General features: G+C 40.0%; 1 protein-coding gene across 1 annotated transcript in view; it reads right to left on the bottom strand.

Annotated features, from left to right (window-relative positions):
* Alk (ALK receptor tyrosine kinase) overlaps positions 1-24,878 on the bottom strand; it is a 703,900-nt gene that overhangs the window by 485,059 nt on the left and 193,963 nt on the right. The window contains exon 2 of the mRNA XM_004839247.4: positions 409-525. Coding sequence (XP_004839304.1) covers positions 409-525 — 117 coding nt within the window. The remainder of the gene's footprint in view (positions 1-408; positions 526-24,878) is intronic.

The raw sequence follows: 24,878 nt of genomic DNA, 5'->3' as shown, positions 1-24,878 counted from the left end.
CAGACTCTTACAATATCTCATTAATCTGGGCCAAGTACAACAGGTTATCCAAATATATGGGACAGAGTCCTGCCAGCTCCCGACCCCACCTTCTTACAGTCCATCGTGGAGACCAAGAGCTTATAAAAAGCTGGAGAGAGGGGACGCCCGCTGACCAATTAAAGTCAAATTGAAGGGCCCCTTTTCAGTGAGGGGGACCCTTTTGGCTTCCTTTATTATATACAACGCAGCTGGAATGGTCTGGTAGCATTGGGTGCCTTTAGGAAACAGAAGACACAGAAAGATTTCTTTTCATATAGGGGGATAAAAGATCCCTGTAGAGCCATTAGTCACCAACCAAAGCTCCTATCTTGCTTAATTATGAGCTAGTGATGGTGCATCACAAATAACTACCAAAAATATACTTACCATATCGGCTGCGATGAGACAGGAAAGGGAAGGAGTCTTTCATTATCCAGGTCAGATTCCACAAAAAATAATCAGGAGAAGAAGGCATGTTTGTTGGTGACTCCAAGGTGCTATGACCTGGACATGAAAGAGAAAGAGAGAATAATGATCCATGTGCTTAGCATAGGTCTTATAGCTGTAACTCAGTATCACTCATAAAAATAGGTCTTAAAGGGCTTTCATGCCATTCACTGGAAAGATGAGGAAAAAGGACTGAGACACTAATAGACTGAGTTGACCTCAAGACTATGATGTACGTTTACTACCAAGAGCAGCGAGATCTAAGAAGTCTAATATTGTGTTGAAGGCTATGCCAAGGAAGTCTAGAAGATGAACTGGAAGCCAAGCAATTTAATGGGTTGGTTTAATAGCTCTATCCAAAGTCTAATAGCCTGTAAGATTTTGTGCAACTTTATAGAGAACTTCAATTCATCTCACCTCCATCTCTACTTTATACTGCAGCTTGTAACTTCATCTAATATTATTTGCTTGGGTTATTGCCTTATCAAAGAGAGGGTTGAAATTGTACTCAGAAGTTATGAGTACTTGAGCCGGGTGTGGTGGCTCACACCTGTAATCCCAGCACACTGGAGGCAGAGGCAGGAGGATTGCTGCAAGTTTGAGGCCAGCCTGAGCTACATAATGAGTTCAGGGCCAGTCTGAACTACAAAGTGAGACCCTGTCTCAAAAAAAAGGAATGAGTGCTTGACAATTATGTTATTTTCAATGAGAAAGAAGGTAGGTGATGGGTTTTCCCATATCCAAGAGGGCAGGGAGTCACAAAGGATTAATGTTTCTGATTTGCATAACGGAAAGAAAGGCTAAAAAAAAGAACTAAGCAGTGTTATTCCTGTCTTTTACATTACCCCAGAGGACTTTCATATGGTGAAAAGTCATTATACTGTATCTACAAATCAAATGAGTACATGCTACGTGCTGTGCTCTTGTACAGTGTTTCAAGAAAATCCCCAACTTAATCACTGTGTGCTAATATTTTGTGGGAGGCAAAACTTTTTTCTGCTAAAGAAGGAAAGACTTGAGAATGAGTTCTGTTTAGCAGGTGTAGCAAAACTGAGTGAGGGGAGGAGAGAAGGAAGGGAACTGGAGTTTCTTCTGCACCTTCCATAGGGCAGGTAACATCCTGGGCTCTTTACTCATAGTGATTCTCTAAGATAGGAACTGTCATCTCCACGGCAACAGCTGAAACGCACAAGGTCAGTGATAGAATCCAAACTCAGCCCAGGACTGCCTACTATCAAAAGGCTACATTCTACTATAGGAAGGCTTATTTGTCACTCCAGCAGTAGCCACTTAAGAGTTATTTTATGAAGAAAAGGAAGAAGATAAAGAAGAAAAAGCAGCGAGAGTAGCAGAAGCATTTCCTCAGGCTATATGGCCTCCAGTTTCCTCTGCATCCCCTATAGTACCAGCAATGCAGGGTCCTATTCTCAGCAATGCAGGGTCCAGCTTCTTTTTAACATCAACTCCACCTCATGCACATTAGGAAAATCTCAACCTGGGTGTCCATGGCAGCCTTTCCTTTCCAGAGCACTCCACTGTTTGTATAAGTGCCGCCTTTGGGTAAAGCTGCCCACAGGACCATGTGCCCCTGAAATTAGAACAGCATGGGCATTCTTAAAAAGGAAGAATCTCTGCCTTCCACTGATCTGAATTGGAAATGCTGGCTCCTGGGTACCTGTAAAAGAGTTTTTGACATCTGACCTTACAGAGATCAAAACTGAATTAGTCAAAGCCAGACACACCTTCCTGCAGCACTTTTACAAAATGGCTCAGAGGAAATGCACTGAAAGGGCTCAGGAGTTATGCTAGGGATCTGCAGAGAGGAGCCATCTCATTTCATCCTCACATCAACTCTCTTTATAGGTGGACAATGGGGCTCAAAGAAGTGAACTCAATACTGTGTAAGTTTTCTTGGGGAGGGCTAAGTGCACTAGACTTTAAAAACTGATTAGTATGTGTTATGCATATATGGAACAGGCACTCGGCTAAGTACTTCAAATGTATGATTTCATTTATTCATAATAAATACTATTATTGTCCTCATTTTGGAACTGAGGAAACTGGGGCTTAATGAGGTGAGATACCTTGACTGAGACCACACAGCCAGGAGTAAGCAGGTTATCAAAGAGAGAATCAACAGAGCAGGCCCACTGATAGAAAAGCCCATGCTCCTTCCACCACCCAACATGGGGCTCTACAAACTAGTGCAAGGTGGTCCTTGTTTCTCTACAATCCCTGCCAGGCTCCACCCTGGAAAATGTCTAAGGTTGAAGGTCACTATAGAGTAGGACAACAGTGTGAAAGGCCTAGGAAGACTATGACAACCATACACTTGCAATGATTCCCATGTAAATAAAAACTGAAATCTCTATGTCCGAGTCATCAGTTTAGCTCAAATTTTAATTTTTTAATATTGAAGCAACAGGAAGACTAAGCTTGAGCTATATTTCCCTGTTTCTAACGGATGTCATTTTTCTTAACCATACTGTTTGGAAATAGTAGTTACTTCTTCCTGGATGTGAAGAATCAAATCAATGGGGCTAGGCTTCAGGAAGTACTAATGATTCTATGAGTGGGCACAGAATGGCAGATGATTTTTTACCTGGATGAGAGCCAGGTAATATATTCAGAGATAAAAACAAAATATCTGAAAGCATTTTATAAAAGATCTCTACAGGGCTGAGTCATAAATGATAAGGAGATATGGATATCACTGTGGGCCAACTCTACAGACATAGTTTAAAGCAATTTATGGTCAATCAAAATGCCAACAAATTGCTGGGCATCCCCAGAATTGAGTATAGGATCAGAAAACAGGAAATTTTATCCTGCCCTGGCACAAAATTCCAGAATTCTGAGATCAAAAGGGTCTCAATCTAGTTCCCAGAGGAGGGTAGAGGGATTAAAAATCTGGATAAGGCTGCAGGAACTAATGGAAGGATCAACCAAAAGAATGGACCTCCCTACCTGAAAAGTTAAAGACCAGAAAAAACACAGCCTACATGAATGAAGTTGCTTGCCAAACTTGGACACACCTGGGTCAGAATGAGAGCAAGTCAAAGTTCATAGAATATGTGTAATATTCAGAAAATGACTTCTGCATTGAGCAAGTGCAAGGAGAAGAGGACGTGAGTTATTTTCACAATCCTCATCCAAACCCATCTTCATTCCTGGTGAGAAAGGAGTTTTCTATCACAAAGAGAAGCCTTGCTACGAGAAGCATTCCACTTAATATTGTTAGTGCTCCACTCTTAAAATAGGAAGATCCAGAGTGAAATGGGCCTCAGCAACACAGATGTATGAGGCAAAACTATCTCAAGTAGAATGAATCTTAGGCCCTCTTGGGTCCTGGAATAAATGGAAGGTAAATGGGATGGGGAAGGGCAGGAATTTGCAGGTGCCCAAGTGATGGCCTAAAGAGAAAAAAGGACAGGAACATACCTGGACTGAAGGTATTATTCACAGGCTACTGGCAAGACTTTGATTGTTGTTCTGGTGATTTTATGAGCCCTTTGTAGGCACTGCAGGGTATGAAGGCAGGGGGAAGACATCAGCTCGTGACACTATATTTTCACCATGTATCACTCCACTATCACCCTCAAACTTAATCTTCCAGTTCCCCTCATTCCTTCACATTCATAGCAAACTGGTTTCTTTTTTCTTCGAGAAAAAAAGAAGCAAATCTACCCACTGACTGTACCCTGTAATGTGACCTTCTCTCCTGTTGCAAAGGATAAGTTGCTTATACTCTTAAGCAATGCCGAGGAGCAGAGCTGTTCTCAGTGCAGAGGAGGTGAACTTTCTGGCCCTCTGTACCACCACCCCCAGCACCTAGGAGGGATGCCAGCAGCAGACATCCTGCCCCCCTCACTGAAATGAGAAGACATGCAAACAAGTCTCAAAACAAGACTTCCAGATCACCTAAAGCAACCCCAAAGGCAAACAAAATGGAACAATCTGATACTCAACCACCTGGACTCCCTGAACTGGCAAAAAAAGAGGATCTGGAAAACATGAAATCAGAAATAATTTCTCAGATATCAGCAGAGATTTTACCCATAGTGCAAGATATGATTAATAAATCTACAGAGGACACAGATAAAAAAAACAGAGGAGCTGAGAAACATGATGGAATCCCAACATAGGAAATAAATGGAGTCCATAAGACAGATGCAAACAGATTTCCAGGACATTAAAAACTCCAATGAAAGTTTACACAGCAGAATGAGCCAAATGCGAGGACAGAATTTCAGATACAGAAGAGAAAATAGCAATTAGTGACCAGAAAAAGAAAAATTTCTTTAAAATAGTAAGGGACCACAAGAAATCAATTCAGCAGCTTCTACACGATGCAAAGAAGAATGACATAAGACTGATCAGAGTCAATGAAGAAACAGGAGAGAGTGCAGATGACATAAAAAAACTGTTCACAGAAGGGATGGCAGAAAACTTCCCAAGCAGGGGAAAAGAATTTGACATAAAGATCAGTGAGGCATATAGGACTCCAACTAGCCTTGATAAAAAAAAATCTACACATAGGCATATAATAGGCAAGATTCCAGAAAGCCAACAGAAGAACAAAATTCTACAAGCACTTAGAGAAAAGAAATAAATCACATACAAAGGAAAGCCCAACAGAATCACAGCAGACTTCTCAATGCAAACCCTCAAGGCAAGAAGAGCTTAAAGTGACATATTTCAAGCCCTAAAGCAAAACAGCCTCCAACTCAGATTGATATACCCGGCAAGAAGTATCTTTCAAAATTAATGGAGAAATGATATTTTCATGACAAAGAGCACCTTAGGAACTTCATGAATACCAAACCAGTGCTCCAAAAAATTTTAGACAATATCCTAGGAAAAGACAACAAGGATCACAACCCCAGGAAGCCCAGCAGAATGAATCTATCAGGCACAACAAGAAATTAAATGCAAAGGGGGAGAATCCAACAAAAAGAAAAAATCATGACAAGGATAAGTCAATACATATCAATTATAACCATCAATGTTAACGGTCTCAATTCCCCAATCAAAAGAAGTAGACTGGCAGAATGGGTCAAGAAACAAGATCCAACAATACTCTGCATGCAAGAAACACACTTAATTCAAAAAGAAACTCACAGACTGAAAGTTCAAGGGTGGAAAACAATATTCCATGCAACAGGAACCCGAAAAAAAGCAGGAGTAGCTATCCTCTTTGCAGATCAAGTGGATTTCAAACCAACACTGATTAAGAGAGACAGAGGAGGGAACAATCCAAGAGGAAGAGATATAGACATAAACATATAGGGATCAAACACTAGTAAACCCAACTATATAAAACAAATACTAATGGACATGAAAAATCAAATAAGCACTAATACAATAGTAGTGGGGGACCTCAATACCCCACTGTCACAAATAGATGGATCAACTAGACAAAAAATAAGCAACAACATACTAGAACTCAATCAAATTCTTGAACAAATGAACTTAACAGATGTTTACAGAGCATTCCACCCCACAAAATCAGAATACACATTCTTCTCAGCTGCACATGGGTCATTTTCCAAAACAGATCACATACTGGCTCATAGAACATGTTTAAGTAAGTGCAAAGGAATTGAAGTTATCCCCTGTATATTATCAGATCATAGTGCGATGAAATTGGAGATCAATAGCAAAAGAAATCACAAGAATTTCATAGAAACATGGAAACTGAACAACACATTTCTGAATAACTAATGGGTCACAGAGGAAATTAAAGAAGAAATTAGTTTCTACAATTAAATGACAATGACAATGCAACATATCGAAATCTATGGGACACAATGAAAACTGTCTTATGAGGGAAATTCATAGCAGTAAATACTCATATTAGGAAAACAGAGTGAGCCCAATTAAACAACCTGATGCTGAATCTCAAGCTTCTAGAAAAAGAAGAGCAGAACACACCCAAAGCTCATACAAGGGAGGAAATTATAAAAATTAGAGCAGAAATCAATGCAATGGAGACTAAGAGAATGGTACAAAAAAGTCAATGAAGCCAAGAGTTGGTTCTTCAAAAGAATAAACAAAATTGACAAATCCTTAGCCAACCTTATCAGAAAAAGGAAAGAAAAGGCCCAAATCCATCCAATTAGGAATGAAAAGGATGAAATTACAACAGACCCAGCAGAAATCCAGAGGATCATCAATATGTACTTTGAGAACCAATATGCCAATAAGGTGGAAAACACAAAAGAAATGGACAGATTCCTAGATATGTATGAATTACCAAAATTAAAGGAAGAAGACCTAAAAATTCTAAATGACCTAATATCAATCACTGAAATTTAAAACATAATTAAAAACACACCAACTAAGAAAACCCCAGGTTTCTGATGGCTTCACTGATGAATTCTACAAGACATTTAAAGAGGAACGACTGCCACTACTGTTTCAACTCTTCAGTGAAATTGAAAGGGAGGTAATAGTCCCAAATTCATTCCTGGAAGCAAGCATCACCTTGATCCCCAAAGCAGGGAAAGACCCAACTGAAAAAAAGAACCATAAGCCAATCTCACTAATGAACATAGAAGCAAACATCCTTAATAATATACTGACAAATAGAATGCAGAAGATCATCAAGAAGATCATACACCCTGACCAAGTGGGATTCATCCCAAGAATGCAGGGATGGTTCAACATACACAAATCAATCAATGTAATACACTATATCAATAGAGCCAAGGACAAAAACCATATGATCATCTCAATAGATGCAGAAAAAGCATTTGACAAAATCCAACATGCATTTATGATAAAAAAAAAACCCTACAAAAAATTGGAATAGATGGTCTCTACCTAAATCTGATAAAAGCTATCTATGAAAAACCAACAGCCAATATCATACTAAATGGTCAAAAACTGAAATCCTTCACACTAAATTCAGGAACATGACAAGGATGTCCACTATCACCACTCTTGTTCAATATAGTTTTGGAAACATTAGCCATGGTAATTAGACAAGAGAAAGAAATAAAAGGAATAAAGATAGGAGATGAAGAAGTCAGATTGTCATTATATGCAGGTGACATGATACTCTATCTAGAAGACCCCAAGAACTCCACCAAAAGTCTTCTAGACTTAATAACCAAATTCAGTAGAGTAGCTGGATACAAGGTCAACAGACAAAAATCAATAGCTTTCCTCTACATGAACAACAACTCAGTGAGAGAGAAACAGGGCAAACAATTCCTTTCACAACAGCATCCAAGAAACCGAAATACCTAGGAATCAACCTAATGAAAGAAAACAAAGACCTCTTCACTGAAAACTATAGCAATCCAAAAAGAGAGACTGAAGATGATATCAGAAAATGGGAAAACATCCCTTCCTCCTGGGTAGGAAGAATCAACATAGTGAAAATGGCCATACTTCCAAAACTGGTATACAGATTCAATGCAATCCCAATTGAAATTCCACCATCATACTTCACAGACCTTGAGAAAACAATCCAAAAATTCATTTGGAACAAGAGACCTAGAATAGCAAAAGCAATTCTAGGCAACAGAGACATGGCATGGGCATCACAATCCCCAACTTGAAACTATACTACAAAGCCACCGTGATAAAAACAGCATGATACTGGTAAAGAAACAGACTGGAGGACCAGTGGAACAGATTAAAAGATGCAGAAACAACTCCAGACATACTCAGCCACCTCATCTTCGACAAAGGAGCCAAATACCCTCATTGGAGGAAAGATAGCCTCTTTAATAAATGGTGCTGGAAAAATTGGGTTTTAACTTGCCAAAGATTAAAACTAGACCTATATCTCTCACCATACACTAAACTAAAATCAAAATGCATTAAAGATCTAAATATTAAAACAGAATTGCTGAACTGGCTGGAAGAGAGGTTACTTAGAACTCTTGAAGACACTGTCATAGAAAAAGATTTTAACAACAAAACCTCAGTTGCCTGTGAACTAGCACAAACAATCAACAAGTGGCATCTCTTCTTATGAAAAAGCTTCTGCATAGCAAGAGAAACCACCAACAGTGTGAAGAGACAACCCACAATGCGGGAAAAAATTTTCACCTGCTGTTCCTCGAAGGTCTACTATCTGGAATCTACAAAGAACTTTAAAAAATCAGACCTCCCAAATTTAAAGACCCAATCCAAAAATGGGCATCTGAAATGAACAGTCATTTCTCAGACAAAGAAGTAGAAATATCAAATAAATACATGAAAAAATGTTCAACATCACTGGTCTTTTGAGAGATGCAAATGAAAACAACGCTGAGATTCCACCTCACCCCAGAAAGAATGGCAGCTGCTATGATAAAATCAACCAATAACAAATGCAGGTGGGGCCATAGGGAAAGAGGAATACTGCTCCACTTCTGGTGGGAGTGTAGACTGGTGCAACTACTGTGGAAATCAGTATGGAGATACCTCAAAGAACTAGGACTGGAAGTCCCATTTGACCCAGCTATTCTCCTGCTGGGTATCTTCCCCAAAGAATTAAAAGAATCATACCATGCACCCCTGTTTACAGCTGCACAGTTTGTAATAGCTAAAGCTCGGAAACAACCCAAATGGACATCAACTGGAGACTGGATAAAGAAAATGTGGCTTTTTAATAAAATGGAGTACTACTCAGCCATAAAAATGAGAAATTAGAGACATTTATTGCTAAATGGATGTACATTGAGGTGATATTCTTAAGTGAAATAAATAGGACACACATGTGTAAATACCAAATAGTTTCTCTAGGGTGAGAAACTGAAAGTGTAAATAAGGACTAAAAGGTATAATAGATAACGTGAAACAGGAAGAAAAGGGGCAAAGGGGAAGGGGAAGTGGGAGGAGTAGGGGAAAGGAAAGAAGGGAATGTAATTAATATGAGAAAATGAAAAAATGGAAACAAAATCTTTGTAAATAGGGAGGGATAGAGGGGTAGAGGGGAGGGCAGGGAAGGGGGGAAAATAAGAAACAAGAGAGTATGTAAAGGTGCATATCTCCAGTGATGAATGTCCTTATATTGTACACTTAAAATGTACCAATAAAAGAATATACCAAAAAAAAAAAAAAGAATGGGGCAAAGGGGAAGGGTCCGTGGGAGGGGTAGGGGAAAGGAAAGAAGGGAATGGAAATAATATGAGAAAATGAAAAAATGGAAACAAAGTCTTTTTAAATAGGGAGGGACGGAGGGGTTGAAGGGAGGGCAGGGGCATGGGGGAAAAAAAAGAACCAAGAGAGATTATGTAAAGGTGCAAATTTCCAATGATGAATGTCATTATATTATATACCTAAAATGTACCAATAAAATTAATTTTTTAAAAAAGCAATGCTGGTCTCTCCCCTTGGGTGTTAATGCCATTCTTTATCAAAGAATCTGCTGTTGCAATTGACCCCCCTTCTCGATTGCACAAAACATGTGCCATCTTTAAAGAAAAAAGACACTTCGACCTCCATATTCTCTCCAGACACTGCCCCATGACTCTGCTCTCCTTTACAGCCAAGTCTCTTAAAGGTTGTCTCAGTTCCTGTTTCTACACCCCCATTTCTCTTAAGTACAATAAAATCCCATTTGTTGACTCATTCGTTATTTCTTGTGCAATTGGGGTTCTGTTTGAAAAGGCCTTGCCTACACCTTTGTCTTCAAGAGTTTTATCTTCTGGCAGATTAAGCTTAGATATTAGATCCACTTTGATTTTAGTGCAGTACATGGTGAGACAGGGGTCTAGACTCAGTCTTCTCCATGTGGTTAGCCAGTTTTCCCAGCAACATTTTTAAAGAGGCCATCTTCCCTCCAATACATGTTTTTGCCCCCTTTGTCAAAAATCAGATAGCTGAATTGCCTGGAGTTCACTATACACTCTCTATTCCAGAGATGGAGACCCTTTTAGAGATGAGTGCCCAAACTGCCACCCCAAACCACTTATTTATGGCAAAGTGCCAACTCTGCAACTATATCTGAATACTGAGGTTGTAGGAAAAAAAACTTATCCAATGATCAACTGGTGGGGCAACTTGCTCATGTGCCAACAGAGAGGGCTCTGGCACACATTGCCATAGGTACACCACCACTGTTATTCTGTTCCACTGATCCACATGTCTGGTTTGGTACCAGTACCATGCTGTTTTTATCATTATAGCTTTGTAATATAATTTAAAATCTAGGAAGAGGACTAATATCTAGAATATATAAAAAATTAGGACTCCTTGAAATAAAAGACCCAAGAAAAACATGGGCAACTTCTCAGGAGATACAAACTGGCCATAAATATTTGAAAAAAATGCTCAACATTCTTCCCTTTACAGAAAAACAAATTAAAATAACACTGAGATTTCATCTTACTCCAATAAGAATAGCTATCATCAAAAAATCAAATAATAACAAATTCTGGAGAGGCCATGGGGGAAAAGGAACCCTTCTACATTGTTGTAGACATAAACTAATACAACCACTATAGAAATCAGTATGGAGATTTCTCAAATAATTAAAAATAGAAATTCCACTTGACCCAGCTATTACCCTTCTGGGTACCTTCCTAAAAGAGATAAAGACATCATATTACAGTGATACATGCACACACATGTTTACAGCAACACAGTTCATAATGGCTAAACTTCAGAAGTGATCTATATGTCTATCAACTGGTGAACTGACAACGAAAACATGGTATGTGTACACAATGGAGTACTACTCTGCCATAAAGAAGGACAAACCACTCATTTGTAGAAAAATGGATGTACCTTGAGACCATAATGTTAAGTAAAATAAATCAGACACCCAAGCTGAAAAACTGCATGATTTCTCTTACCTGAGAAACCCAAAATACAAACTAAAAAGCAAAATAAAAGATAACAGGAAACAGAGATAGATCTTTTACAAAGGGGAAGGGGACCAAGATATGGGAGGAAAGGAAGGGTGGGAAAGGGGACAAAAATAGAATTAAGATGTGTTATGTAACATGTGCCAACTCCCCACAAGGAATGTAATAATTATGTACTGATAACATGTACTAAAAAGTTAAGATTGTCCCCACAATTCCAAGACAAGGTCACTAGTGGTCCCTTACTGCAGATACAACAAGCAGCTCTCTGCTCTAATCTTACTAACCCTCTTGGCAACATCTGACCACTCAGCCCCATCCTGCTTCTTGGATGCCTTATGTATTGGTTTCCACACAGCCCTCAGCTGCCTCCTACTTCATCGGTACATCCTCTTCCCTCTTCTTTGTCAGAAACTCGTCTTTCAGATTGTGCAAAAGGAAAATTTTCCACTTTCCAGTAGTAGTTGACTAGAGAGTTTCATGGCTGAATTTTTTTTGTTGTTTTTTTGGTACCGGGGATTGAACTTGTGTCCTTGCACTTGGGAGGCAGGCAGCGGAGTCACTGAGCTAAATCCCCAGCCCCTCATGGCTGAATATTGTATTTCTTCACAGTGATTCCAGCAGGCTGATGATGATCAATGACTGTGAAGTCCAAGTGACCCCTGGACACCAGACCTTTACTGCACTTAACTCTTCGCTGGCTAGTGAACCAAAGGGCTTGTTTTAACCAAGTTACACAGATCTATGCATTCATTCAGTTCTGAGTTAGCAGGACTACCATGGAACTCTTTGTAAGGTTTTAAAACTTTGACTTTTCTTCCTTAGAGAATTACTCAGTGAAATTTTCCTTCCCTTACATGTAAATAAGTTCAACTTTTTTTCTTTTAAATAACTGTGCAGGATTTTTGCTTTATTATTTGACTAGTATTAAGTCTGAAAAATTGGACTTTTTCTCCCTTTAAACTCACTCCACAAGTGATGTCATCTAGTTTCATAGCCTTAAATACCATCTATATACTAATGCTACTAAGTTTATATCTACAGGCTGAATCTCTCCCCTGAACAACAGAATGTATATCTAACTGCCAGTTCAAAAATCTCTGTTTTATTGCCTGATAAGCATCTCAGACACAACTCAGGCAAAACCAAACACGTGACCATCCTTCACATACATCACACTTCAGAAATCAATCCCAATACTCACCTGGTTCCTTGGGCCAAAGACCAAGAAGGAATCCTTGGCTTCTCTCTTTTTCTCACACCCTACATCAATTCAGCAACAAATTCTGACAGCCCTTCTTGAATCCCTCCTCATCCTTTCCCCCTTCATTTATCACCTTGGCCACTGCTATAAGCCCCCAGCTCGTTTCCCTTCAGTCTGTTCTCCATGCATTAGTTAGATTGACAAAGTAGCCTTCAAACAGCTTTCAAATTTCTTACTGTGGCCTCACTCTCAAATGCCCCACATGATCTGGTACCTGGTTCTCTCTCCAACTTCACTCCCTACTATTTTCCCCTTGTTCACAGAGCCCAATCCCACAAGTCTCTTTGCTATTCTTCATTGCCACCTCAGGACCTTTGCACTGACAGTTCTTGCAGCCTAGAAAGTACCTCCACCTCAGAGGCAGATGGTCACTCCTTGCCTCTATCCACATCTCTGCCTGTATGTTACCTTCTCAGAAGGAATTTCCTCCATCATCCTAAGGAAATAGCACTTGTAAGCTGCTATCTATCCACTTTCCCTGCATTATATTACTTCTTATGTAAAGATATTATGTATATTCATTTGCTTATTTTGTACTTCCTGCAGTAGTCACTACCCATGTCTGGCACATATTTTACAATAATAAATATTTTACAAATATTTTACAAATGAATGAAATCAGAGCCCTGGAGAAAGTAACACTGGTACTTATTAGCTCTTTAATTTCAAGCTAATCACATACTCTGAAAAACCTCAATTTTCTGAAAATGATGATAAAGTTAAGAATGATGCATATTCTAAAAACTCCTGAGTTTTGTAAGGGCCACATGAGGCAATGTATGTACATGATATACTCTTTAAATAATAGTCATAGCACGCTAAAAACTTTATGCTTCTATCTCTATTTTAGAATCCAAAGTGAAAAAGAGTCTTGATCCCTTTCATATACCCAGAGGATCTTCTGTCAATAAATAAAATATCCAGAATCAAAAGTGCTCCCGAAGAGCTATTTCTCCATTATTCACTAGTTAATTATTGACTTTTGCAACTGTCCACCATTTCAACTATGCCAAGTTTCAGCCAACTGGCAATGTGTCCGTTTTCAACCTTTATTTTTACTTGTGTCACTGTGTGTCTATTTATTCTTAGGACAATGTACATAAGATAATCCATAGATCATATTTGTGTCCATGTTAGTAATAAATAGCAATGTATGTGTGATGGTTATTTACATAAATGCCTCAGGTTCGCTATTGGGCATGTTTCACAAACCTACATCAGTAAGATGGAACAAATGCTTCTGTTCTAAACACTCTTTGGAATTGCTCCTACCTTCCCTTGTACATATTTTACTTCTTTATCTTCCTTCCAACAATAAAACAATCAGTGACAGCTTGCTAGTTTTCCCCCTTATTTGAAAAAGACACTTAATAATGCATTATTTTACAATGACTTTGTGTCACACAAAGCAAAGCTTAATGTGGCCAAATAAACAGTTGTCCAGATGTCAAACAGGGGAAAGCAGGCACAGCCTAGCAAAGACCACAGGCCAGGCTTCCTTGGGGGATGCACTGAGCTAATCCCACACCTGTTCACCAAAGGAACATTCTCAGTAAATTTACATTAGTATTAGAGTTAACAAGGATGTTGGGGTTGCAACAGGCAGTTAATGCAGTCTAAAAACAAGATGTGTGATTTCAGAGAAAAAGCAAGGAAGAGTCAGCAGATGCATCCTTTGTCCTAAGGACACAGCCCCCCCGCCCCCCCCGCCCCCCCCCGCAACACACACTCCTTCTCCAGGCTAGAAAATGAGGTGTTGAACTAGCTGTTTCCTGAGATCCCCTCTGGTTCATAGAGATTTGGTTTTCCCTAATTTTCTTTCACATTTCTTCCAGCTGGCTCCTTCAGAGAAGAGCTATTAGTGTCAGGGCAGAATCTGAATGGCATTACACAGCCCCCTCTCCATTTCATCTTTTTCTAAGGCCCACTCACACCCTCCCAGGAAGGTCCATGCTCTCTTTTGGTAGCTCAAGTCCTGAAGCAAAAATTATTCTCTCATACCACTGAATCACAGTGTGAATGCATGTTTCTTGCCCTCTCCCCAGCCCTAAAAGGACCTGTGTGTAACTGCTGAGTTTGTGCTAAGTAAGGTAAGGTACATCTGTCAGCGAATGAATGTAGGCACCCTCTGTTAGGCACAGCATTAGGGAATACTGGTGGTAATACAAAGGCATAATCCCTGCCTTTGGGGGATTGGTTACTTGGAAGATATCCTAGAGACACACCAAAAAGGAAATCACGAAGAAGTTGCCCCAGAAATGGCTAAAGCATGTAAATTTGAAGCCCTAAGACTTTGTTCACTATTTATTTTTTCAGCCTTTTCTCTCATTCAGAATTCTTCCATATTCTAGGGTCTCCATTACATGTCAGTCTCCAAAGTTCTGCCCAAGCCAGTCTGCTTAGAATATCCTTCCTGTCTCTGCTTTCCTAAATTCTACCCTTTAAGAACCAAAGCAAATCCCTCCTCCCCAAGGTCCCCGTTTTCTCTGAGCTGGAGCCCTATCAAAGCAGTTGCACTAGGATTTGGGCTGTGTCAAACAAAACCTGAACTGGACCCTCTGCCTCCTTAACCACTTATGCCTTTTGCCCCTTTGGACAGTGGCATGCAGACCATTCATCCAACACATTCATATTACCTTGGTTGTTCATGACATTGGATTCTAATAGCATACTAATTTTATTACAAATCTTAAGCCTCGAGTCAATTATTTATATTAATTTTTTTTTCCTCACAGGTTTAGGAAAACTTAGGGAAAACTTTCATGGGGGCTGTTGTTTGGTGTCCTGTAGGAACTGCTTCTCTGAGTCAGGAGCAAGACCAGGAAAGAGGCACAGAACTATTATAACAGTTGAGATGCCATGTCTATGCAGGCCACTAGTGATTTGCAATTCATGCGGAGAGTCAGATAATGAACGCAATGTGGCATTTAATGCTTCCCCTTCAAAATGTATCTTTCTCTTCAGACAGTCCCAAATCACTACATTTTGACTCACCTAGAGTAGTCTTAGTGTCCTAAGCAAGCTGCTCCTGACTAGTCCTGCAATTTCTTTTCTTGCCCTGAATCGCTGCTCCAACTGCTCTTGGTCACTTGCCCTACACTCCCTAACCAGGATGAATTCACTGGCTTTCAGTAAGGATGGATTCTGAACACACACCCCACCTCCGTCCTTGCAAAGCCTGAGTGCTTCCATTAGCAGGACAACACGACTATCAGCTCTGGGTCCATTTCTGTGGCTTGCTTGTACACTATTCTCTATGAAATTTACTCCACTGTGATCTCAAACCTATTTCCCCCCCGCCCCAAATATGTTGACTAGAATAATAATCAAAAGAAAGACTTTGAACTGCCACTAGGCCTTTCATCTTGTGATCTCAGAGAGCTTTACCAGGCACTAAATAATTAATGTATTGAAAGCGACACAAAGACAGGACAGCCTGAAAAATCAAGTCCATCAACAAAGGACCTTTCTCTTATGGAGCAAGGGAGTCCTTGGAGGGATAAACACCCACTGAGAGCCCAGCAGTCTCTAGGCATGTGGACAAGAGGCTATAAACTATCCAGAACAACTGGCTCTTCTTTCAGCCTGATGTTTTGAGTTGGGAAGCAGCCGTTCCCACGGTGAGCACTGTGATCATGTGGCCAGCACCCTGGGGAGGACAGGCTCACATTTACAGGAAGATGGAAGCTCTCACGTGGAAGCGTTCTACATTCACCATGACTTAGGACTCCCTTATGCCTTTCAGAGCCATTCTCTCTTGTGATCCTCACAGTGAGCCTTTTAGTTAACCTTGACAGAAGAAGAGATTGAGGCTCAGAAAGCACAACTTCCCGATCCAAGGGCACAGAGCCAGTGAGCCTTGGGGCAGAAGGTACAATTGTAGTCCTTGGATATACAGACTGAGTAGGAATGCCACTCTATACCACCATGTTGGAGATGGTGTTGATTGCCCTGGAGACCAAGGACATTGAATTAAACACAGCAGAAAGACTGATCAGATCACAGATGCTTATAGCGTTCTCTTAACTGCAAACGACAGACACATTCCTGCAGGTCAACCAGGAAATTGCCCTAAAAACACACACCTTCAGTCAGCACAGCTGGCTCTCCAGGGCCTCAGGCTCAGCCAGCACTGTTTCCATGGCAACTTCCAGGCCTGATGTTTCCGGCCCTTGAGGTGAGGCCTTGGCTGGTCCAAGGGAAGGATTCTTATGGTGAGAAGAGGAGGAGAAGGGAATAAATGCTTTCTGCTGACTTCCAGACTTGGCAGTCCTTTATCGTCTACTTGCCACCCTCTCATTTGAGGTCTATCCTCCAAGAGACAATAACTCCAAATGCCACATTATTCAGCCTGACTTAGGCTTCCCTTATGCCAGAGACTGGAAGCACAGTGGTCTATCAGGCTAGGATGCTAGATAAAGACTTGGATTCTTGGGAAAAATGATGTGACTGGATGATCTTGGGTAAGCTGTTTAACCTATTTGAAGCTTTGTTTCTCTGCATATAAAATAGATCTCTTCATGCTTTCTCATCCAACTTTAAGGATGCTCAGAGAATTAATGAGATAGTATATGCTAAGCCCTCAGGCTCTTTTGAACAAAGGTACACCAGAAATCCTGGTGTGGTTACTAAGGGACATTGTCATGATGATACATTTTAAAACATTACTAAAATAAACTCAGCTTATATTAAAACAGATAGGACAACGACAACCTAATTTGCTTTGCCCTACTCTAATACTTCATCATCTTTTTGCTTCCATCCATCTTACAATGTGAACAACCATGGGCAATGTTATCCTTGACCCTACACAGAGATTCAGAGTTAGAGAGTTGGGAGGATTGTAAAGACTGTTTATCTCTGTCTTCTCATCACGTATGCAAGGAAGCTGAAACACAGGAAGGATAATGCGCTGCCAAAGGCCATCTCATTAGCAAAAAAGTCAGAAATCTTATCTATTTTTCCAGTCTCTGCCTCAACCAACCATAGAAAGTAGTAAAGAAAGTAGGAGGGGAATGAAATAGGGAAACATGTAGTATTGTTCTTTAAAGGTTTAAGTTGCTGCTTTATACAATGCTCTGGGGTCAGGAAAAAAGAAAAAGAAAGAACCAATACTTGGTGTGTACCTATAGTAGGCCCACACTAGGGTCATTCTGGGCTTATGCCCAGCCCATATTTAGTGCTTTACAATGCCTATCACACATAAATCCCACAATTTTCTGAATAGGTATTATTATTTCCGTTTTTTAATGTGGAAATTGAGACACATGGAGCCTAAGCAATGTGTACAAGAGCCTGGAACTAAAAAAGCTAGTACTAAGATTAATAAATTCATTCAGTAACAATTTACTGAGCATGTTTGTGCCAAGCTCTTCCCATGGTACTTGGGATACATCATTAGCAGACTCTCATGGCTAAGGAGCTTAGAGTGTGGTGAGTAGCAAACACAGTCCTGACAACCACTCTCATCTCTGTAGTGTCTTGTTGGTTATATGTGGGCTTATAAAAATGTATTACAGGAGGCCAGGGGAGGATACTGGAGAAAATGATGTTTTCAGTTGAGGCCCTAGAGTAAATGAAAGAGTTAATTAGTTAAAGGGAATGGGCTAGGGTAGGAGGCCAGGGATTCTGATGTACAGACTGTCCACTATCTCCACTCCTGTTCAATATAGTTCTGGAAACATTAGCCACAGCTATTAGACAAGAGAGAGAAATAAAAGGAATAAAAATAGGAAAGGAAGAAGTTAAACTGTCTTTATTTGCTGACAATATGATACTCTACATAGAAGACCCCCAAAATTCTGCCAAAATACTTCTGGATTTAATTGACAGATTCAGTAGAGTAACTGGATACAAGGTCAACACTCAAAAATCAATAGCCTTCTTGTACACAAATAACAGACTCACCGAGAGAGAAATTAAGGAAACAATTCCTTTTACAATAGCATCCAAAAAAATGAAATCTCTAGGAATCAATCTAACAAAGGAGACAAAAGACCTCTACACTGAAAAATACAGCATTTTGAAAAAAGAGATCAAAGAGGATATAAGAAAATGGAAAGACATCCCTTGTTCTTGAGTAGGAAGAACCAATATAATGAAAGTGGCCATACTTCCAAAGCTGCTATACAGATTCAATGCAATCCTGATTGAAATCCCAACAGTATATTTCACAGAACTAGAGAAAACAGTCCAAAATTCATTTGGAACCAGAAGAGACCTAGAATAGCAAAAGCAATTATAGGCAAGGGAGACATGACAGGGGGTATCACAATCCCCAACTTGAAACTATACTACAAAGCCACCATGATAAAAACAGCAGGATACTGGCAAAGAAACAGACCCAAGGATCAGTGGAATACATTAGAAGATCCAGAAACAACTCCAGACATACTCAGCTGCCTCATCTTTGACAAAGGAGCCAACCATCCTCACTGGAGGAAAGATAGCCTCTTTAATAAATGGTGTTGGAAAAACTGGATTTCAGTATGCCAAAGATTAAAACTAGACGCCTATCTTTCACCATGCACTAAACTAAAATGGAAGTGGATTAAAGATCTAAATATTGAAACAGAAAGACTAAACTTACTGGAAAGTAAGTTAGGTAGAACTCTTTAAGACATTGGTATAGGAAAAGATTTTATGAACAAATCCTCAGTAGCACGGGAACTTGCACAAAGAATCAACAACTGGGATCTCATCTTATTAAAAAGCTTCTTCATTGCAAGAGAAACCACCAACAGAGCTAAGAGACAACCTACAATGTGGGAAAAAATTTTTACCAGCTGTTTCTCAGACAAAGGTCTACTATCTAGAATATATAAAGAACTCACAACAATCAGACCCCCCCAAATATAAAACTGGATTCAAAAATGTGCATCTGAAATGAACAGACATTTCTCAGACAAACAAGTAAAAGCAGCAAATAAATATATGAAAAAATGTTCAACATCACTGGTCATTTGAGAGATGCAGATGAAAACAACACTGAGATTCCACCTCACCCCAGAAAGAATGGCTGCTGTCAAGAAATCAACCAATAACAAATGTTGGCAGGGCTGTGGAGAGAAAGGAACCCTTCTTCATTGTTGGCAGGAGTGCAGACTGGTGCAACCACTGTGGAAATCAATAATGGAGATATCTCAAAAAACTAGGATTAGAGGTCCCATTTGACCCAGCTATCCCTCTGCTGAGTATCTTTCCAAAAGAATTAAAAGAATCATACCACAGTGATCTTTGCAGACCCATGTTTATAGCAGCACAGTTTGTAATAGCTAAAACTTGGAAACAGCACAAATGCCCATCAACTGGAGACTGGATAAAGAAGATGTGGTTTTTCTATAAAATACTATATATGGTGTACTACTCAGCCATAAAGAATGAGAAACTAGAGACATTTATAGCTAAATGGATGCACATTGAGGCCATACTCTTAAGTGAAATAAATAGGACACACGTGTAAATACGGAACAGTTTTTCTGGTGTGAAATACTAAAAGTGTAAATAAGGTTCAAATGATATAACTGATAATGTGAAATAGGAAGAAAAGGTCCAAAGGAGTAGGAGAAGTAGGAGGGGTAGGGGAAAGGAAAGAAGGGAAAAGAAAAAATATGAGAAATGGAAACAAACTCTCTATACATAGGAAAGGGTGGAGGGGGTGAAGGGAGGGCAGGGAAATGGGGAAAAAAATAAGAACCAAGATACATCATGTAAAGGTACAAGATCCCAACGATGAATATAACTGTATTTTTATACCTATAATGTACCAATAAACTTAATGATGTACAGACTGACCACAATGCCACTGTCTGGTACAGAATTCCTTGGAGATAGCATTTATTGCCCTCTAAAACAGGGACATTGAATAAAGCAAAGCAGAAAGAGATCAATCATATCATAGATGCCTGCAGTATTCTCCTAAATGAAAATGACAGATCCTTCTAGGTCAACCAGGAAACTGACCCCAGAACTGTTGCCTAGAACAGCACTGCCCCCTTGGCATGACTGATCTTTCTTTTCAGTCACCCTTCTTGTTCTCTGATAACAGCATGTTAGCTTGGCTTCCCACAAGGAAGAGCCTGGACTTCTACTTTTCCTTGTGGTCTAAAATCAGAATTCTCTTCTGCAAAAGTGAAGAGCGGCTGAAACTGCCCCTAGAATTGCTTTTGCAGCCATCTAGGTCAAAACAATAAGCCCAGATTTTACTCCACTAGCCAAGCCCTAAACTGACAGTATCAGAGCCAGTCTTCCCCCGTATTTTATTTTGCTTTAAAGACTAGGTGAAGACAAGCAAAGAGGGAGGAGGGTAACAGAAAGAGTGTGAAAAGAGGAGAGAAGATAAAGGAACAGACAGTGAAGCACAGAGACCAATATTAACAAATGGAGCTAAAACAAGGAAGAAAAAGTAGAGAAGAGGAGGAGAAATTTTTCACTATTTGGAAGTTACTGAAAGTTATTCACAGTAGCACTGTAAAAAGGCCATAAAATACCTTGGGGAAAACATGAAAGTAGTTCTGCTGCCACCATACAGAAGAGCACCCTGGAATTAGCTACTAGAGCATTGTTGAAAAGAAGAAATTCTATGGCCCACATTTCTGCCCTCCCTTTTTCATTCTGGCCCCCACCCCTTCAAATGGCCCAGCTCTAAAAGTAAAGGGAGTAATTTGGAGTCAGCAAGTGTGAAGGAATGTCGGAGCTGCTATTTGCTCCATGCAGTACATCTCGAATACATTTTTTAGCAATATAATTTAAAATATATTTTCAGTTTCATTACAGAAAATGTGCAAAAAATCAGGAAAGTCCAAAGAAGAAAACAGATATTACCCATACTTCTATCACCCAGAGAAATCAGTGTTTACATAATATGGTACATTGTTTGTGACTTGGTTTTCACCCAATTAACATAGCATTTGGCTGGGAAGTGTGTCAGAAGAAGGGGAGGAAGGAGTTGCTTTCTGCCTGTGGGATCCTTCTATCCTTTTGAACCATCTAGAGGACCAATACCAGCCAGCTCATGCCCTGGTGCATAGATCCTGAAATCATGACTAGTTGAGTTATTCTTAGCCTAGGGCAAGGACCTTTGTCTTAGTTACTTTCTCATTGCTGGGACAAAATACCTGGTACCCACAAGTTAAAGGAGGAAAGGTTTATTTTAGCTCACAGGTTATAGAGGTTTCAGTCTATATTTGGCTGGCTCCAAGGCAGGAGGCTCCAAGCCTATTGGTTGGCAACACCCACACCCAGGGCAGGCCTTCCCAATTTTTCACACCCAGAATTATGATAAACCAATCAGTGGACTATACAATTATCACACCCATAATCCAGTATCACACACCCATGATCCAGCCATTCCCAAAAGCCCCGCCAATGAGCCTATGAGGCTTTGAGTGGATATCTAGATACAAGCCATAAGAACCTGCCATTAAAGCAACACAGGCTTGATGAGAGCAAAGGTCAGGTTTTAGCAGGAAGGACATGTCTGTGTAGATTTGGGAGACAGCTGGGATAGGAAGGCAGGGTAGATCAGAAGGAGCAGATAGCGGATGGTGTACACAATAGGCACGGCAGTAAGCACCTTCTTCTCTGATGGGTGCCTTGCAGTAGTCCTAAGGAGCAAAGACTACAGAGCATGTGCATATTGGTGCTGTTCTCTAAATGGCTGGTATAGTACACTGGTTTTGTGACTTGGAGAGGACAGAAAAGTAGAACTCCATCTCACTCTCAGAGGAATAGCTAAGAGAGTAAGCGAGAAATACAGTCCTATCTCTGGCCAGTGACAAACCCCACAAATACATGAAAGCTCTTAAAACCCCTTCATTCAAACCTTTGATCCTCAGAAAGGTTCAATAAGAAAAAAATTTCAATTTACAGAGAAAGAAACCAAACTCAAAACACTAACCACTTAATCCCAGTGCTTCCCTGACTTTTTTAAAGACCATCACACTCACACTCACACAAAATGATAATATTTGTATGCCTCACTGGGATAAACAGAAGAGGCTGCCCACAGTTACAGGCAACTGGAAGTCAGTAACTTCTGGTCTCGCTCAGACTCCCAGAGTGCTGAGGGACTCAGCGCTTCAGTGTCTCTGCATAACTGCTGCCCGGGTGGAGCACAGACATAACCTTAGCACACTCACGACTGGCGAAGGAAGCTCTAGACCAAGACATATGACCACAGTTACATACTGAGAAGTGACAGAGTGCACCATCGTCCTACATCTTTCTCTCCAAAAAGCAATAGAGATGTTTGCTGCAGAAGATTCTTTGGGCTCACTCTGCAGACAGAGTTGGGAAAAGAGCAGATGTGTCCAACACTGTTCACTCACACAAAGCAGGTGACATGGGTGAGTAAGGGTCTTGGAGTTGGAGCTGATGGGGCTTCAGAAAGTTCCCATTCAACATTTATAATAGCTAAAAGATTTCACCAAAGGAAAGGGATACAATGTGACTCTTTTCTCTACTTTGGAAATTCAGAAAATAGGTTCACAAGATGGTTATTGAATGATCAAAAAGTAATGATTACAAATGGCTGAGTTAACTGCTGCAGGTAGCCTCATCTCATCACACACAGAAGCATCTATCAGAAGTCTCAGGAGGGTTACAGTCTCATCGTGATGGATGACCTTTGTTGACCAAACTGCCTTAGCTCCCTTCTTTTCTCCTTCATGCACAGTGGCAGGGGGAGCCTTCTAAGGTCTGAGCATAAACCAAGAAATTATTTTCAGCAATGACATCAAAAGTAGCTTCCAAGATAATGGACTCTTTTTCTGCAAGCGACACTCTGTCTCCCTCAGACTTCCCAGGTCTTGCTGTCATTGGAGATTCTGGCCAAGACCAGGACACAATGGCTACTGGAACCAGGAAAAACATCAACTGAAGCTTCTGAACTGCTGAATAAAAGATTATATGACATATGGGTAGGTCACACTCAGGTAATGTCTCTATAATATTAAAGTTCTGGATAGAAAACTAGAATATTTCTTTAAATCTTATCTATATCTCTAAATGCAAACCAAAGATTTCCATTTTACCAGGACAATATCAATCCAGGCCAAGAGAAGCAGTCAGGACTAAACAATAAAAATATTGGGAGCAGATGAATGAAACATGGTCTATTTGGACAGTACTATTTTTATTGTCTATCACTGTGCATAAAGAGTATTCTTGACTTCTCGAAAGGTTCTGCAAAAATGTAGTAGAAAAGCAAAGTCATTTCCCTGCTACTTGCTCACACTCAGCCGTGGGAAGGAAAAAGAGGCCCAACGTTGACGCAGACCCGGCACACATTGCAACTCTTGCTATTGTGCATGAGCATCCAGAGACTTCTGTAATTCCCACATTCATGAATGCTATTGTAGAACATCATTATTTTCATAAAATGTATTAGCACAACAGGCAGAAAACAAATCATTTGCCATCTAAGTGACTCAAAACCACAGCAGCCTAATAGTGACATTTTCAAATTCTTATCTCAGCAAAATGACAATTGATTACATACCATGCAATTTGGATTCAGTTGCAAATAGTAAAAACTATGACTGTTAAAACTGCCATTACTGCGAAGTTGCTGTACTCAGAATATAAAAGAGATACAAAACGACTTTCCCACCTACTCTGAAACAGGCAGGGACTGTTGAAACAGGCAAGAACTGTTGGAGTATACTCTGGAAGTTCTAGCCATGGCTTCCTCACGGTTTACACACAGAGATTTATATAGTGTTCCTATGAAATAAGTGTCAACTGTATCTATAATATGTTTAACTCTTCCTTAGGATGAAAATACTCGAGAAAGGCATATGTATGGGGTGCTGACTGTTAGGGAGTGCTATATACTGAATGTTTATCCCCCCCTTCATATGTTGAAACCCAACCCCATTCACAGGTGAGGCATTTGTCAGAGTCCTCATGAATGTTATTTATGCCCTTTTAAAAGTCCTCATGATTATTTGTGCCCAAGAGACTTCTCATACCTTCCATTATCTGAGTACACAATGAGAAAATACCATCTATGAATCCAGAAATGGGCCCTTACCAGACAGTGAATCTGTCAATACCTTGATCTTGGCCTTACCAGCTTCCAGCACTGCAAAGAATAAATTTCTGGTGTTTATAAGATAACCAGCTACAATAATTTTTTTGTAGTAGACAGAATAGACTAAGACAGGGAAACCCTAAAAATAAAGGCATTAAGCTCCTGACAGTCCAAAAAGAATGTAAATGCAGCAAATTAAAACAAACAGAGACGCACTGGAATGTGAAGCAGTTTGCCAGGAAGGGTAGAAAGGGAATTAGTAAGTGAGTAGGAGGAAATTTACTTTCAGAACAAATGATAGAGC

Source organism: Heterocephalus glaber, unplaced genomic scaffold, assembly GCF_053883595.1.
Source record: "Heterocephalus glaber isolate CG9 unplaced genomic scaffold, H.glaber_assembly_v1.0 deba00001457, whole genome shotgun sequence".
NCBI lineage: Eukaryota > Metazoa > Chordata > Mammalia > Rodentia > Bathyergidae > Heterocephalus > Heterocephalus glaber.
The sequence above is the reverse complement of the archived record's forward strand: the minus strand, read 5'-3'. Positions and strand labels throughout refer to the sequence as shown.